Source organism: Furipterus horrens, unplaced genomic scaffold (genome assembly GCF_987537825.1).
Source record: "Furipterus horrens unplaced genomic scaffold, mFurHor1.1.pri manual_scaffold_5, whole genome shotgun sequence".
Taxonomy (NCBI): domain Eukaryota; kingdom Metazoa; phylum Chordata; class Mammalia; order Chiroptera; family Furipteridae; genus Furipterus; species Furipterus horrens.
Window position 1 is genome coordinate 168,893,610 of NW_028327175.1, and position 18,771 is coordinate 168,912,380.

The 18,771-nt window shown below is 46.4% G+C and overlaps 1 protein-coding gene across 1 annotated transcript in view; it reads right to left on the bottom strand.

The window, feature by feature from the left end:
* Positions 1-18,771, bottom strand: part of ZCCHC24 (zinc finger CCHC-type containing 24) — a 70,153-nt gene that overhangs the window by 43,130 nt on the left and 8,252 nt on the right. The window contains exon 2 of the mRNA XM_090278291.1: positions 14,656-14,856. Within this exon, the coding sequence (XP_090134417.1) occupies positions 14,656-14,856 (201 nt within the window). The remainder of the gene's footprint in view (positions 1-14,655; positions 14,857-18,771) is intronic.

Consider the following 18,771-nt stretch of genomic DNA (forward strand, 5'->3'; position numbering starts at 1 on the left):
GGTCCTTCCGCTGTTCAGAGGAGAGCAATCCTTCTGAGCTTGAGGACAGGCAAAATCAGAGAAGGCTGCCAGGAGAAGGTGACACCAGGCAGCTATTCAGCCCAAGGCTGCAAGTGCTCCCCTCCAGGCCTCCATTCACTAAGCCTTGCAGGTGGTGCAAGGACCAGAGACGGGTCCTAGCTCTCAGGCTCTACCAACACCCCTGTCCCTCGAGGCCCAGAAGCAGAGGATTGAGAAGGTGAGGCCAACTGATACAGCAAGATTCCTGGGGGCTCCAATAAGTATGGGGACACAGGAGCCCTGAGTCACCAGCTGTGGTCCATTTAAAAGGAGAACTGGCAGTGAGGATGTGAAACTGGCCCTCTGGGACTCTTTCCTGCTAGTTCGGGGCAGCAGGAAGGATGTAGAAGTGACTGCCCTGTGAGCCCCCACGCCCTGTGCCCTGCCCCTCCCTCTCCCTGCAGCTGCTCTCGCTTGTCTGTGCCAGGGTGAGCACTTGGCAGATCCATCCCTCTGTCTGGCCAGAGGGGAGCTGATAGCCCACAGGTGGCACTAGACACCTTCCAGCCATGCCCCACCACCCCTCCTCCTGGAGCACCCACTCCCTGCCTCTTCGCCCTTCCAGCCAACCTAGGTGACCCAAAGTCATCAGAGCCTACCCTTGCCCTCACCCCAAGGCTCCTGAGAAAGCACCACCTTGTCACATGGCCTCCCTGCAGCCCATCCCCATGGTAGCCCCCCGCCCACCGTGGGATGAGGGTTGGATGAAGGACCAGAGCCCCCTCTGGTGACCCCCAAAGCCCTGAAGCACCTCTGGAACTTCTCAAACCAGCTAAGCTGAGGCACAATAATAATGACAGTCATTAACACAGTCACAACAGCATATGACAGTGCCAGGCTCTCTATTAAGCATTTTGTATAAAATAACTCATTTATCCTCACAACTTCCCATGGGGAAGATTTTTATTATCTTTATCTTACAGAGGAGAAAACTGAGACCTAGAGACATTTAATTTTCCCAAAGGTCCCCAGTTAGTCTGAGGCAGAGCAGGGGGTTGAACCCAGGTGGGCTGGCTTCTGGGGCTGTGCTCACCTCACTGAATCACAAGGAGAGGGCCTCAGTCTGGGGACTTCGCTGGTGTCAGCAGTCACCACACCATCCCCAGCAACAACCATCCCAGCTAACATTCTCTGAGCACTCACAACATTCCAGGTTCTGTGCCAAGTGCTGGAACTTCAGAGTCTAGCCCCTCGGCCAGTGAGCCAGCCCAGGTTCCCGAGGAAGGCCTTGCAATGATGTCTGCCACATGCACAGCAGGCCACAGGCCCTGGGCCCAGGTCTTCCTCAGTGGAATCATGTCATGAGGCCGTTTGTCTTCTTTCCCTTGCTCCTTTTCTCCCCTGTTCCTCGCTCCCTCACTTCCTTCCCTCCACACCTGTTCCCTTCCTCCCTCTGTTCATCTTTCATAACACATAGCCCTTGCCCTGTGCTGTGAGAAAACTTGTTTCCCCAGCTGGTACACAGATGGGTCTGAGCCAATCAGTGTCCCTGGGCCTCTGCAGGGAAGATCTTACGAAGCCTCAGTCCCTTCTACCTGTTTTCTCCCCAGGATTCAGCCACTCAGGCCAGATGAAGCCCAGGCCTGCAGTGCGGTCAGCGCCTGAATGGGGGATTGGAAACCCCAGGCAGGGGTCAGACACAGGCTGATGGCCTAGGCCCTCCCTGATTCCTTAGGACACCTTACAGGGACCAGCCTGCTCTGACCTGGGGAGAGGTGCAAGGAGTGGGGTCCGGAGTGCTACAAAGACCGAGGTCAGGGAGAAGGGGGTCTAGACCAGTCTGCTTTTCCCTTGCCTCCTATCCCTCCCCCCTGCAGGACCCTGAAACTGTATGCCCATCCTCTAAGGTTTCAGCTGTTCTAGGATTGGATTCTTTTCCTGCTCGATTTCTCTTCTTTTGCAATCTCCAAGAAACCCGAGCTGCCAGATGGGTGGGGGTGACGATTGTTTTCTGTCTGACATCTGGATTTCATTAGCAGCCCTGGGCATGCTGACTCAGGAATGGCAGCTCCTTTGGGCTCAGGTCCTCCCCAGACCCTTCACAGTGCCCCATCCTCAGCTGGACACTAGAGGCACAGGTGACAACACCCCTCAAACCTCCCTCAAATAAGTAACCTGTCCCCCAAGGATGTATCGCGAGTGGTGGAGGCTGAGGGTTTAGAGAATTTCTGCTTTCAGCTCAGCGCCTGATGGATGGTTGCCAGGTTGGGTGTGGCTGGGCCTGACCACTATGAGGGGTGGACAGAGGGCTCAGGGAAAGGACGCCAGGTCCTGGACGAACTGTCCCCATCTGCACCCCAGTCTCTATTGCTGCAGAGGTGCTGAATGGACTATTAGGGCAGGAAATCCTGCACTGACACCAAATTACAGATACAGTTTGGAAATGAGGAGAGAGGGCCCCAAATTACAGATACATTTCAAAAATGAGGAGAGGTTAAATGGCTTGTTCAAGGTTGTTCAGCAGGTAAATAGCAGAGTTGGAACTTGAACTCTGGTCTTTGGGTTATAAATTTGAAGCCATTTCCTTTGACCCCAACAAGATGTCCTTTCACTAAGATCAAGGTCCTTGTGTTGGCACATGGACCCTGAACCCTATATGACCTTTAGATGGAAGGTAATATCCGGAGTTTCCACATCCTAGCATCAGAGAAGCCCACGGGGGCCACCCAATCTAAAGTAGCCCGCAGATCTTCAGGGCTATAGTATGACTCTTGTGGGCCTGTTTCTCCATCAAAAGTTGTTAAAAAATGATATTTTATGGCTGCATTGGTATAAAGACAAATACTATCCAGGCTGGATTCATTATTATTTTTTAATATATATATATTTTTATTCTCACCTAAGGACATTTTTTTCATAGCTTTTAGAGAGAGAATGTGAGAGAGAAGCATCCATTGGCTGCCTCCTGCGTGCATCCAGATGGGTTCATACACACCCAGACTGGGATTTGTACGCACCCAGACTGGCGATCAAACCCACCAACCAGGTATGTGCCCTGACCAGGAATCGAACCCGCAACTTTTCAGTTATGGGATTATGCTTCAACCAACTGAGCCACAGTGGCCAGGGCTGGATTCATTATTATTATATTTATTCTTTTCTTCTGGCTTTAAAATAAGTAAACATTAAAACATTTTTGTGGGCCCTTAAGGAACTATGGGCCTGCCATTTGCACTAGAGAAGTCAGCCTGGAATTCTCTGACGAAGCACTCAGATTCTGCAGAACAATTCTTGCTATCTGATATCTCCTTATCTTATTAACTTGTGCTTACTGTCTAACCTCACCAACTAGAAGATAAATTCCAAGAGAGCAGAAACTTTTTCTGGTTTGTTCACTGTGGCATCCATAAATGCTTGGCCCATAATAGATGTTCCATAAATACTTGCTGAATGAATAGATGAAGGAGACCCTATCTTTTCAAGCAACTCTATTTGTACCCCAGTCAATAGGACCCCACTTGCCCAGGTAGCCACCTCAGAAAGTTAGTGGCCTTCCTTGACACCTTATCCCTCCTCCCCTCACCCTTATGGTCACCATACCCCACAGATGCTACATTCTCATAGTGTCCAGAATTTGTCCGCTCACCTCCAACCTTTGCTCACCCTTGCCCTGTATCTGGTTTTATCCTCTATCCACATTCCTGGACTGGTTTTTGCCTGCAGTCTTGCCTCCTACAACCCAGCCTCTAACCTGCCACTAGCTTGCTCTTTCAAAATGCCAATCTGAGCATGTCACCTAAAACCCTTGCATGGCTTTTCCCTTCCCTTCAGATACAAGTTTGTGCAGTCTGGTACACAGGCCTTTCACCACCTGCTGCAGCCACACCTCCTGCTCCTCCCATTAGGCAACCAGAGGGCCAGCTGTCACCAAGTGCCCGCAATTCTCAGAAAGCAGACTCCCGTTATATACACAATTGCTTGGAAGCTTTCCCTACCCAAGGCCCAGACTCCTCCTCTCTAAGGCCTCTCATGAAGCCCAGGCAGAGCTGGTTTCTCACTGCTCACCCTGAATGGCCACCAGTGTTTATGTCTGTCCCACAGACAACAGGCATAGGGCCTTATCTAGCATGGGCCTGGCACACAGTAGGAGCTCTGGAAGGGTTGGGGAATTATAGCGAGTCTTGGGCCTGGCTCTCCTAGACAGACTGTGTGCCCTGGACACAGATGTGACACCAAGCCAAGTTCCCACCACAAACCCACATACCTATGCAGGCAAGTACAGCTGATTCAGAACAAGATGCTGCTGTTGCTGCTGCTCAGGTCTTCATCGTCCTGCCACACTGGTATGCAGAGCCCAATATAAAGTGCCCAGGCAGGTATGGCAACTGTGACTCTCCTACAGCCACCAGGGATTTCTGTAGCCCCAACCCACTCCTGCACTGGGACAGCAGACACCCTAGAGCTGGACCAGTGGTGGAATCTACTGGGCACACCGACTTGGCCAGACCAAGCCTAGTATGTCCTCTGCCCATATTGTCCTTGCTCTTCTTTATTTCCAGCAACCTATTCTTTTTTTAAAATTCTGACTTTCTGTGAATGATAGTGGAGATCCAAGTTTGGATACAAAGACAGACCCAAGTTCCAATTCCAGCTTCGCTGTTCACTAGCTATGTAACTTTAGGCAAATCACAACTTCTCTGGGTCTCAGTTTTCTCCTTTGGCAATTGATAAAGTTTTGATAGAGTTTTTTACAAAATTAAATGAGCTAATGCATATCACATGCTAAACTCAATGTTTAGAAACTATTATTATTGTTGTTAATGTTATTATTACCCTTGAACTAGAGGCCTGGCACAACAGTAGAAGCAGGCTTTTCAAAAACTGAATGGTAGACATCCTTGGCTCCCTAGACTTCTTGAGCCAGTCGTGACATTGGCTGGAGATGGCCCCTAGTCCACGCACAGCCTCACCCCACAAGAGGAGCTGTCCTTCAACAAAATTGGAAATGGGTCTCCAGCACCTTCCATCTCTGCTTTGGGGTCTCTCAGTCTTCCTACAGAACTCAATCCCCCCACACTGCCCCAGGAATCTATGAGAAGCCCCACTGGTCTAATGAGCTGAGCTCGGAATATCTCTAACCCACACTTAAGATTGGAAAAGTTCAGGTTTCTATTGGCTGGTTCCTGTGTCATACCACCTGGGGCACTGGCAGTGAACACTTTAATAGCACTTTCACTGCTGCCTTCCTCAGAGCCCTGGGGCTGCATGAATAACTTCAGGAGCTAGGCAGGGCTAGCTTAGGGTTCTTCATATTCCACTCCGACTTAGACCATTTTAAAGATTTTAAAGGCATTTAGACCATTTAAAATCATTTCACAGGAGAGGAGAAAGAAGCAGAAAAAATATTCAAAGAAAATATTCAAAGAAAAAAATGGCTGAAAACTTCCCAAATCTGATGGAAAACTTTAATCAATACATCCAAGCAGCTCAAAAGACTCCAAGTGAAATAAATACGAAGAGATCCACAAATGAACACATTATAGTAAAACTGCTGAAAGCAACAACAAAGAGCAAATCTTAAAAGCAGCAAGAGAAAAATGACACATCATTTACAATGGAATTCCAATAATGTTAACAACCTACTTCTCATCAGAAACAATGGAGGTCATAGGGGAGGAAGATAACATATTTCAATGTACTCAAAGAAAAATAAAACATGTCAGCCAATAACTCCATACCCAGCAAAGCTATCTTTTGAAAATATTAAAGTGAGATAAAGATATTCCCAGGTAAATAAAAACAGAGATGTCACTGCTAGCACACCAACCTTTCCAGAAACACTAAAGGAAGTTCTTCAGGCTGAAAGCAACTGACCTAAACAGGAATGTAAATACACATGAAAAAAATAATAATAAAAATAAGGAGCACCAATAAGGGGATTATGTAATGTAAAAGATAGTATAAATAATTTCCTATTTAGGCCCTGGCTGAATAGCTCAGCTGGTTAGAGCATCATCCCAATATTCCAACATTGTGGGTTCAATCTCCAGTCATGGCACATACAAGAAGCAACCAATGGGACTTCTGGCCAAGATGGAGGCCTAGACTGACATGCTACATCCCCCTCCACAACTAAGAAGGAATACAACTACCGCAAAATCAGAAATAACCAAAAGTTCCAGAAAATAAAGCTACATGGAAGTCCAACATATGAAGTTATAAAGAACTGGTGCTTGTCCAGACGGGTAGGAGTGGCAAAGCTGGGGTGAAGAGGTCAAGCTGTGCTGGTGGCGGCAGATGCGGTAATGGTGGTGGGACGGCGGTAAGCACAGACACCTCTATTTAAGGGGAGGCAAGAAGCACCTGGGGAGCACCCTCAGCTGCAGACCTAACCCGTCAGCTCAACTCCAAAGCTGGGGAAGGCAGACTCCCATTGCCTCGGACTGTGAGGGCCAGAGAGCAGGGGGACGGAGGAGGAAGCTCCCAGTCTCTCAGCAGAGAGTGAACAGGAGGAATCCATCTTGGACCCCCGCCCCCATGTGAAACACCAGTGTGGTGAGAAGGGTTGCCCAGTAGTGACAAGTGCATGGGGCTCCGCCCCCTATAGCGTAGGAGGTGTGACAGCCCTGCCCAGGAAGCAAAGGTAAACACAAAACTGTCACGATGGCACAGATCATGATAGAGATCCCGGTGACACAGCTGACCAGACAGCAAAGATCTAATCTAACCCCTCAGCAGATAGGAAATCTTTCTGAGGCACAGTTCAGAGCTTTGGTTATATGAATGCTTACAGACCTGACAGCAGATCTTAAACAAGATGGGGAAGGAATGAAGGCTAGCCCTGCTGAAATGCATGAAAACATACAAAATTAGTGGTGAGAGAAAGAAAACCAAGGATCAAATCAACAAATCGGAACATAGGGAAGGAACAGTCAATCAGTGCAGAAAGAGGAAACAAAAAGTGAGGAAAATAAGGAGAGGCTCAGAAACCTCTGGGACAGCTATAAGCAAGCCAACATCAGAATCATAGGGTTGCCAGAAGGTGAAGAAGAAGAAATAGAAATTGAAAAATTATGTGAAAAAATAATGAAGCAGAACTTCCCAAACTTGGGGAAGGAAATAGACTTATAGGTCCGGGAAGCACAGACAATTCCAAAAAAACTGGACCCAGGGAGAACCACACCAAGACACATAATCAAAATGTCAAAAATTAAGGATAAAGAGAGACTCTTAAAAGCAGCAAGAGAGAAGAGAATTATGTACAAAGGGGTCCCAATAAGACTCTCAGCTGATGTCTCAAAAGAAACTCTGCAGGCAAGAAAGGACTGACAAGAAATATTCAAAATAATGAAAAGCAAAAACCTACAACTACGATTACTCTATCCAGCAAAGCTGTCATTCAGAATAGAAGGGCAGAGAAAGTGCTTCCAAGAGAAAGTAAAACTGAAGGAGTTCATCAGATCCAAAGCAGAAATGTTAAAGGGGCTTCTTTAAGAGAAAGAGGATAAAAACTATGAACATTAAAATGAAAATTGTAGCCCTGGCTGCTGTGGCTCAGTGGATTGAGCATCGGCCTGCAAATCAAGTGTCACTGGTTCGATTCCCAGTCAGGGCACATGACTAGGTTGCACATCAGGTCTCCATTGGGGGCACGAGTGAGAGGCAACCACAGAGTGATGTTTCTCTCCCTCTCTATCTCCTTTCCCCTCTCTCTAAAAATAAGTAAGTAAATAAATAAATAAATAAAACAAATAAATAAAAAAAATTTTTTTAATGAAAGCTGTATCACAACAACCAACAACAGAAGCTAGGGAATTGAAACAAAGGTAAACTAAGTAGGCAACAAGAGTGGGAAAAGAATTATAGGCATGGGGAACATGTTGAGGGGAGGTTAGTGGGGAGGAGGAAGCGGGGAAAGGAGGGAGATGGTACAGGAATTAAGAAGCATAGCAGGAGGGGGTGGAGTAGACAGGAAGATGTTGAGAAGAACTATATGCACAACCAATGGGTATGGACTAAGGTGGGAGATAACTGGAGGAAAGGAGGTCACTGGATGGAGGGGAACAAAGGGAAAAGAAATTGGGACAACTGTAACAGCATAATCAATAAAGCATATTAAAATGAAAAGGAAGCAACCAATGAATGCATAAATAAGTGGAACAACAAATAGATGTTTATCTTTCTCTCTTCCATGGGCTCTCTCTGAAATCAAAAAATTATTCAAAAAATTTAAAAAAAATAATAATAATTTCCTTTTGTTTCTTCTCTTAGCTGATGTAAAAAGCAATTGTATAAAATAATATGTATATAATTATACTATTTGTCCTATAACATATATAAATGTAATATGTTTGCCAATAACAGCACAAAAGAGGCAGATGGGTGCAAATACATCTTGGGCTAAGAAAATGACTCCAGGTGGTAACTTGAATCTACAGCAACAAATAAAAGAGAACCAGAAAAGAGAAATAAGAAGACTAATCTGACAAAAAGTTCCAGTGTGCTTGCTCTCTCTCTTCCGCAATATATATATATATAATTGTTTTCCTTTTTCCTTTCAGCTTCTTTAAAATACGTAAAATTATACAGAGTAATAGTTATAACAAGTATTATTGAATTTTTAACATATATAGATGTAATAGGTATTAACAATAATGCCACAAAAATAAGGAAAAGAGACCAGAGCTATATAATAGTCACTGGAGTTAAGATAAATCCAAAGCAGACTCTATAAGTTAAGATGTATAGATAAACCCTAGAGCAACCACTAAGGAAATAGCTTTAAAAACAGTAAAAAAAAAAAAAAATCATTAGAGAAATTAAAACGTTACATTAAAAACCATCATTTAGCCCTGGCTGCTGTGGCTCAGTGGATTGAGCGTCGGCCTGCGAACCAAGTGTCGCTGGTTCAATTCCCAGTCAGGGCACATGACTAGGTTGCGCGTCAGGTCCCCAGTTGGGGGTGCATGAGAGGCAACCACACAGTGATGTTTCTCTCCCTCTCTTTCTCCTTTCCCCTCTCTCTATTAATAAATAAATAAATAAATAAATGGGCATTCATAAAAAAAAAATCAGCATTTAATGCATAAGGAAACAGTAAAGGAGGAGTAGAAGATGAGAAAAAACATGAGTAATTTAGAAAAGAAAAAGTAAAATGGCAGACCTAAATCTGACTATATCAATAATAGCATATATCCAAATAGCATTAATAATAGCCGTATAATAATGTGAATAGATTAAACAATCCAAACAAAAGGCAGAGATTATCAGATTGAATAAAAAGTAAACCAATATCCATTGTATGTTATCTACAGGAGATACACTTTAGGGTCAAAAGTTTGAACAGATTGAAAGCAAAAAAAAACCAGAAAAAGATCTATCATGTAAACAGCATCCATAAAAAAAGCTGGCTAAGCCAATATCAGATAAAATAGATTTTAAAACAAAAAATATTACCAGAGATAAAGAGGCATTTTGATAATGATAAAAAGGATAACCCTGGCTGGGTAGCTCAGTTGCTTGGAGTATCATCCCAATGCACCAGGGTTCCAGATTCAATCTCCAGTCAGGGCACATACAAGAGGCAACCAATAAATGCATGAGGGTGTGGGACAACAAATGGATGTCTCTCTCTCTCTCTCTCCTTTCCTCTCTTTTTCTCAATTAAAAAAAAATCAACCAATCAGGGAAATAAAATTATGAACATAGATGTACCTAATAACAATGCATCAAAATACATGCAGCAAAAACTGACAGAATTGAAGAAAAAATAGTCAATTAAACAATAATAGAGATTTCAATACCTCTACTTACTATAATGGACAGAAGAACTAGGCAGAACATTAACAAGGATTCAGAAGACATGAACAATACTATAAACCAAATAGACTAGAACACTCCACCCAATATCAGATTACATTCTTCTCACGTGCACATGAACCATTCTCTAGGATATAAAACAATCCACAATAAAGTTAGGAACACTAAAATAATATAAAGTATGTTGTGATCCCCAATAGAATAAAATTAGAAATCATTTTAAAAAGATATCTGGGAAACTCATAAATATGTGGATATGTCTACATAACTAGTGGGTCAAAGAAGAAAAAGGGATATCAGAAAATACCCTGTGATAAGTTAAAATGAAGATACGACATACCAAAACTTATGGGATGCAGCTCAGAAGAAAACATATAGTTGTAAACATGTATAGTAAGTCCTCACTTAATGTTGTTGATAGATTCCGTGACTTTAAGTGAAACTATGAGTAACAAAACCAATTTCACCATATGATAATTGATATAAATAGCAGTTAACTTCTGACAGCATCTCATCAATGTTATAATGAAAGACATTTGCTGATGATGTACTGGACATATAAAAAGAAACTAGAAAAAGAAGAGAAAACAAAACTCAAAGCAAGCTGAAGGAAGGAAATAATAAAGATTAGAGTGAAGAATTGAAAGCAGACTCAGAGGAATATTTGTACACCCATGTTCATCAAAGCATTACTCACAATACCCAAAAGGTGGAAACAGTCCAGTTGTCCATTGATGAACAAATGCACAAACAAAATGTGCTAATAACACACACACACACGTATATCACTCAGCTTTAAAAAAGGAAGGAAATCCTGTCACATGCTACAACATGAATGAATCTTGAGGACATTTTAAGTGAAATAAACCAGTTACAAAAGGACAAATACTGTATGACTCCACTTGAAAGAGGTTCCTAGAGTAGTGAAATTCATAGAGACAGAAAGTAAAATGGTGATTGCCAGGGTCCAGGGGAGAAAAAGAGAGGGAGTTACTGCTTAATGGGGACAGAGTTTCAGTTTTGCAGATAAAGAGTTCTGTGGATGGACATTAGTGATGGACAATGTGAATATACTTACTGTCACTAAACTATACATTTAAAAATGGTTAAGATGGTAAAGTATGTGTTATATGTATTTTGCCACAATTTCTTAATAGATTAAAATGTTAAATAATGAAATAGAGAATAGAAAAATAATAAAGGAAATTAACTAAACCCTAAGTTGGTTCTTTGAAAAGTTCAGCAAAATTGGCAAAACTTTTGCTAGACTGACCAAGGGGAAAAAAAGACTCAAATTACAAGAATGAGAAATGAAAGAGGGGGACATTATACCAACCTTACAAAGATAAATACAATTATAATAGAATATTATAAACAACTGTATGCCAATAAGCTAGGTAACAGATGAAATGGACTAATTCCTAGAAAGACCCAAACTACAGAAACTGACTCAAGAAGAAAGAGAAAATCTGAATAGGCCTATAACAAGAGCTTGAACTAGTAATCTTTAAAATCTACCCACAAAAGAAAGCCCAAGCTTAGATGATTTCATAAATGAATTTTGCCAAACATTTAAAAAAGAATTAATATCATTTCTTCACCAAATCTTCCAGAAAATGGAACAGGATGGAACACTTTCCAAATCATGAAACAGATAAATGATATTACATGAATGAAACTTGAAAACAATATGTTAAGTGAAAGAACCTAGGCACAAAAAATCAAGTATTATATGATTCTATTTATATAAAATGTCTAGAATAGGCAAATTTATAGATAGGAAGTAAATGAGTGGCTGCCTAGGGGCTGAGGAATAGGGGATGACAGCTAAAGAATGTGAGGTTTCTTTTTGAGGTGATAAAAGTGTTCTCTAACTGTTGTAGTGATGGTTACATAGTTCTGAATATACCAAATATTGAATTGTACACTTTAAATGAGTAAATTATATGGTATGTAAATTATATCTCATTAAAGCTACTACCAAAATAAACATTCTACTTTTAAATATTATATATTCTGAGCTCTTTATAGTATTTTATTTGAAGCAGTTTCCATGCCTTATAAATGCCTTGTTCACACATTCCTTCATTCAAGAAACTTGTACTGAGCACCTGCTGTGTGTGGTCTCTTAGGCAGGCATGGGGCTCAGACAGCGAGGGGTACAGAGATAAATCTGGTTCAGCACTGCCCCTGAGCCTGTGGTCAGGTGATGAATGCTGGGGGCACCCAATTACATTCCAGCCTACCAGAATACCTAGTACCTTGCCAGGAGGACACACTCTCCATTGTGACCCAAGGGAGAAAAAAATAATGCTAGCCAACATTTATTGAGTGCCCACTGTGCTAAGCACTTTCCATGCATTACTTCATTGGACCTTCACAACCCTGAGTTAGTGTCCTCATTAGCCTCATTTTACAGATGATGAAACTGACATTTCCAGCCTTTGCCCTCCCACCTCTCCTGAAGGATGGAGGGAGATACTTGGGCCTGCAGGAGTCCCAGATAAGAATCTGGTTTGTGATGGAGCTGGAAGAGGGCCTCTACCCATTCAACGGAGAAACTGGGGCTCCACAGGCCATGGGTGCTTCACTTGGAGTGTCATGGGTGCTGCTGGAGACAAAGAGCACAGAGGTCCCAAGCCTGGGGTGCTCATGTTCGTCTGCACTCTCCTCAGCACTTCTACCTCCTGAGACTGTTTCTTCCACTAAAAAATGTGGCTATGACTCCTGTTTCTTCAGAGAGTTAAGAGCCCTGCACAAGATAAGCGAACATGCTGTATAACCCACATGAAGAAAGAACCAGGGTTAGCTCAGCGCTGGAACACGAGAGGCACTGAGGCCAGGGGACCCTCTGCGCCCACATTTAGAAGAGCTCTGGCGCTGTCTGGAGAGAGGGCAGTGCACGCACACACACTCACACACTCCTTCACCAGCCAGCCACGTCTGGCGCACCATTTGCTGCCTTTGGATACTGTTCACACTGAGGAGGCACAGCCGTCCTTCTCCCAGCAACCTGCCAGCCCCACTCAAACCCTCCTTCTCCTGGAAGCCCTCCCAGACTGCAAACTCAGGGTGAGCATACCTCCTGGGAGCCCCAAGAGCACCTGATGGAGTCTGAGTGTCACCTGCCTGGTAGGGGGTGGGGGTAGAATCCCAGCTCCTCCACTGACCAGATCAATGATCCTGTGTAGTTCTTGACTCACACAAAGCATCGTGCAACATGAGGCTAGTAGAGCAGTTTACATAGAGGGTAGTTGTGTAAAGAATGAAATAATGCTTGGAGAGCACTTATCACAGTGCCTGCATCCTTCAGTGGGGTAAGTCCAGCTCTGCCCTCCTCACAGACGGAGGGTGGGAGAGGACTGAGAGAAGTTTTTGAGGTGTTGTTATAAATGACCTAGAGCAGAGTCCCTCTGCTGGGGGCTCAGCTGGGGAGAGCACAAGGAGGTGCTGGCTAGGTGGGCCATAGACACAACTCTGAAGACCAGCCAGGTCCTTAGCTGCTCGTTTGCCCCTTGTCCTATTCAGAGAACACCTGGGGCTAGGGCCTCATCTTCTGATGAGATCCTTTGCCCAGGGCCCCTGCTCACTACATATTGAGGGGTAGACAGGGCCCACTGGAGTGTGGGTCTGGAGAAGAGCCACCAGTGGGTCAGCTCCCATTACTCAGGAACCAGGGAGGGCCTCTCTTGCTCAGGGGTAGGGGAGGCCAGATCACTGGTGTACAGGAATCACCGGGTAGGCGGGTCTTACTAAAATGCAGCTCTGTTGTGGGCCTGAGATTCTGTATTTCTGACAAGCTCCCAGGCAACACAGATCCCGCTAGGCCTGGCTATACTTTAAGCAGCAAGGACAAAAAGCATGACATGACCATTTATGAGGGGAGGAGTGAGCAAGAAGCACATCTTAGTCTCCCGCTGGTCCTGGCGGGACCCAGCCTAACCCAGCCGGGCCCTCAGCTTCCAACATCTGGAGGATGAGACAACATGGATTTTCTGAGTTTACAGAATTCCGTTTCCATTACATATATAAAATAAAGTAGCACCACATCGTAAGAACATAAGAAAATATGAAAAAATAGTAGGGAAAAATCACTGATAATGTCATACCATTTTTAAAACAACTGTTAACCTCTCTCTCCAGGATTCCAAAGCCAGGGGTCTGTCAGAGATCCAGGGGTCATCTCGTGATTGGGGTCTGCTCCAGAAGACCCACCCAGCACAGCGAAGCATTTGGTGAGACAGGGGTTGCTCCCTATACCCTCGACCTCCTGGTCCCCTTCCTCCCCAGCCCCACAGTGCCTTCACCCAGACCCATCCTGGGGGCACAGAGTCGGGCAGGGCCCCCTCTGTCCTCACAGGCAGCAGGTTGAGGAGGAAGCTTAGTGCAGAGGACGTAGAGGTGGGGTCTGGGAGAGGGGGAGCACATCTGGATTCCTGGCCCAAAGCCTACATTCCTTCCCTGTGAGTGTGAGGAGATGGGGGTCTCAGGAGAGAGTTGTGAGGAGGCTGCTGGCCTCCGTCCCACTTCCCTGTAACAGGACCCACCCTGGCAGGCCCAGAACCTCATTCTGGGGTCCCCTACTCAGATTGCTGCTTAACCAGTGCAAGTCCAGGCTGGGCCTCTGTCCCATCCATACCAGCCAGACTTATCTCAGAAATACTGAAGAGAACAAAAAAGGTGGAGACCAGAAGGAGCCACAGGGCAACTTGCTAATGGAAGGGGGAAGGGGAAGAGGTTGGGGGCTGCTCCACCTGTCCCGCCGATCTACCCACAGAAACTGGTACAAAGATCAGCAGGGAGCCCACGAGCCCTGTCTGGGCCAGGCTGCCTTACCTGGGGGCAGTCCTTGATGTAGTGTCCTTTGTTGAAGCACAGGTGGCACAGGTAGTTGGGTGGGGGCCTCTTGCTGGGCTTTCGGGTCTCGGAAGTGAGGGTCAGGTCAGAGAAGTGCTCGGTGAGGGAGCTGAGGCCATCGGCAATGTTGTTGAGGGAGCCATAGGGCGAGGCACTCTTGTACACGCTGCTGCTCAGCGCCTGTGGGGACAGAGGCTGTGAGTGCTCCAGGAGACCTGGACACACGCATTTGCAGCCATGACCTCGGGGAAATTTCTACAGGCATGCATGCACATATGCATGAATTCATAATGACCCTGTAGCTTCCCAGGGGTTCTGGCCTTTTGGAGCCTGAGTTCTAATCCAACTCTAGTTGTGTGTCCACGGGCAAGGCAGTAAACCACTCTGGGCCACAGCGGCCCCGTCTGGAAAACAGGAATAATGAGAACTACCTCCTAGGGTTTCTATTAAGACTAACATGAATTCACAGACATATAGCACTTACCTCCTGCCTGGCATTTAGGGACTGCTCAGTAAGTGGTGATGATGATGATGATGATGATGATGATGATGATTATCATTAGTTCTTTACACACTGCCAGGAGATAAGCAGGTATAGCAGAAAATAACCTGCTAGGTTTGGGGCTCTGCCACTGACTGACTAGTGGAGTGACTGTAGACAACTCACTGATCTCTGAGCTGACGCAGTTTCTTCAACTTGTAAGGAAGAGGAATGTCAGATGCAGCACAGTTTCCATTGTACAGAAGGGCAGACTGCAAATCAGTGCTTTTCCTGGTCTCCTGCAGCACAAGACCTGTGCAGACTGTCCGGGGAGCCCTCAGCCCAGCCAGCCAGCTCTCTGGAAGCCCAGGGAGGAAGTCGCCCACCTCTCCCACCTCTCCCACCTCTCCCACCTCCAGTTGACAGGAACCAGATGTCTTGCCTGGCTTCAAAGCAGACGCAGCCCAGGCCCCCTCCTGGTGTATACACCCTCTATTTATAGGAGTCGCAGGCTCCATGGCCAGGCACACTGGAATTTAGCGAAGGCGGTCCTGCGGTGAGGCCATGGGCCCCCTTTCCTGGGGCAAGGCCAAGGCAGGAAAGAGGCAGCTTCCTCAGGAGGGTCAATGACAAACCTGGGCATGGGCTTGGGCATCCTCTGACCCCAGCTCAGGTGCCTAAGAACTCAGGAGTGAACTACAGGCCTTGGGGAGCCTTGGGTCTAACTGGAGAGACATGGCCTTGTTCTTATGAGTCCCTGGGCTGATGTGTGAGGAGCACCTGAGAGAAAGTTGCCTCAGGCTCCCTTACAAAGATGGGGCAGACAGGGGCCCAGGGTGGGAACAGTCCTTTCTGGGTCCCTTCAGTGTGAGAACGGGATGGAGGTGAGCCAAGAGCTGGCCCCAAGGGACCAGGCACCCCCCACAACCAGAATAGATCCCACCCCTCACACATGTATACTTCAGCCTCCTTACTTGTTCCATCTCTGGGGATCTGGCACCCCCTTCTAGAAGACACAGCCATCACCATCTGGGTGCCAACACTCTCCTTGGCTCCCTAGATACCCTGCTATGTGACTCTGGGCTGGATTTTTCCCTCTCTGGGCCTCTGTTCCCTCTCATGCAAGTTTGGACTGGAGCCTAGGATCTGGAAGGAAAGCCACAGACAGCATGTCCAGGGCAGCCCAGGCTCAACACACGGCCAACCTCCAGCAACTAGTCACAGAACCTGAAGGCTCCTAATGATCAGCTATGCTATACCACTGCCCAGGGCCACCATGAAGCCCAGGGCCATGTAAGATACCACACAAACCTGCAATCAATCTGAGGGCAACTCTCCAACTCTTAGTGACCCAAAATGGGGTGGTCCATCCTGAGAGACAGAGGGTCCCCATTCCTAAGTGTGTGGGAGCCAATACTGAACAAACTTAAGGGGTATGGGTGGGTTCCGATGGAAATGAGATTAGATAACTGAGCACCTACTATGTCAAAGTAGTTGATGCTCATAAGCCTATAAGTCACTCTCCCCACTGGACAGATTAAATGAGTATGTTACAACTTGCATTGAATGACTTGGGAAGCTTTTAAAAAATACAGTTTTCTGAACCCCACTTCAGACCTACCAAAGCAGCCACCTGGGACTGAGGACCTGGAATCTGCACTCTTTATTGTGGTCAACTATACATGTATAAAATCTATCATTTTAACAATTTTTAAGTGTACAGTTCAGTGGCATTGAGTGTATTCACAGTGTTAGGCACCATTACCACGATCCATCTCCAGAAATTTTTCATCATCCCAAACTGAAGCTCTTTCCCCATTAAACACTAACTCTCCCTCCCCCACCCCAAGTTCAAATCAGCATTTTTAAAGCTCCCCCAGGCACTTCAGGTACAACCACCTGGCACAGCTCCTGGACTTTCCAGCTGTCAAGGTCTTTCTTTAGATGGGACTCCAGGCCTCTCCTCACCTCACTGGCCTGACGGAGGGGAGCATGGCCCCAGCCTCCCAGAGAAAAGTTCATCCAAACACAAAACTTGAAGCTCCAAATGGGTGACTCACCATCACGGCTGGGAAATGCAATTTCACAAATAACAACACTCTCCTCCACCCTAAACCCCCTGTTTTCTTTCTTTTCTTTCCTTTTTCTTTTCTGCATGAGATTTAAGCAAGTCCATAGGAATCAGGATTGTTTTGGCAGCAAATTGTCAAGAGGAAGGGGAAGTTTGGTGGGTGCCAGAAAGTACACTAATTACAACCTGAAAAACCTTTCCTTCGTCTTGCGGCCACGCTCACCTGCTGGGATCCCTGGGCTGCCCTCTCCCTGGAAGCTCGACACCTTTCAAGGGTCACAGCTTTGCCCCTGTCACACAGGCAGCTCGTGACCAGAGAGGCGAGGCCAGCTCCCCTCCTTATTGCTGCTCCCACTTCCAGAGTACTCTGGCCTGTCCCCCATGGCTTCTCCAGCCCCAAGTCAAGATGATGCCACCTTAGAGCTGAAAGGACAGAGAGTGGTGAGCTGATATAACCATACTCTCACAGGTAGAGAAACTGAGACCCAGACAGGACCGGGGCACAGACCAGGGCACACAGCCAGGTCTAAAGGCCAGGAGTCCTGCCTGCCAGTGTCGCAAAGGGTGGGTGGGGCAGCAAGCTGTTTCCTCTCTGAAAAGTCCGAGGAGGAGCTCGGGCCATGGAGGTGAAAGGTGAGTCGGCCTCTCAGATGTTTCCATGGCCTGTGGTGACTGGACAGAGCAGCAGCCTGGACATACAGAGCTTGCTCCCCTCTGGCTGCAGAGCTGAGGCCTGACCACTTGGGTTTCCCAGGCACAAAATATAAATTGGAGCAGGGAAGGTGGGCAAACTTGATGATTCCTGCAGCCCTGCTTTCTTAAGGTCCAACACCCAGGTACTGAAAGATGTCCCCAGAGTCCAACATGCAGACTGCACTTAATCAGCAATGGTACCATCTGTTCCAGGTCCTGCCGTCTGTAACCAAGGGCAAGACTGGGCATCAGCTCCCTTCACCTGTCAGCCCCTAACTCTGCAACAGCCACACTGTTCCTGTGTCCCACAGAACAATTGCTTTTCTACCTCGTTCCGCACTTGCTGTCCACCCCCAGGATGCCCTGTGTGTCATCCCAGCCTCCTCCAGGCCCTGGCTCCTGACCTGGTTCTAACTCTAGTGGTAGGGCCTTGAAACCACCCCTTCCTCTTACTCAGACCTCGGACTTCACAGGACAGTGTGACAGCACAGACTCAGGTAATCCTGAGGCCTTGCTGGCCACAGAGGCCCCAGCTTCCTCCAGAGCTCTCCTGGACCTTCCTGTCTTAGCCCTGTCCCTCAGCGCTGTAGGTGACTCCTCTGTCCTTGCTTGAAGGAGCTCTGAAGTCTCTCTCTAATCTCTTTGCCAGGTGATGCCTCATGTCTCCACAAGGCTGGACATCTATGACGACAAAGATTCTGCCACCCTTGTCACTCCAGAGCACAACTGTTCAGCCGCTCCTTACACTCACGGAACTCCTGGGTACAGATAATCACAGGTAGGGAATGACCTGGGATCCCCACTTGATAGAAGAGGGAATGGATGCCTTAACACCTTGAATGAGTTAGGT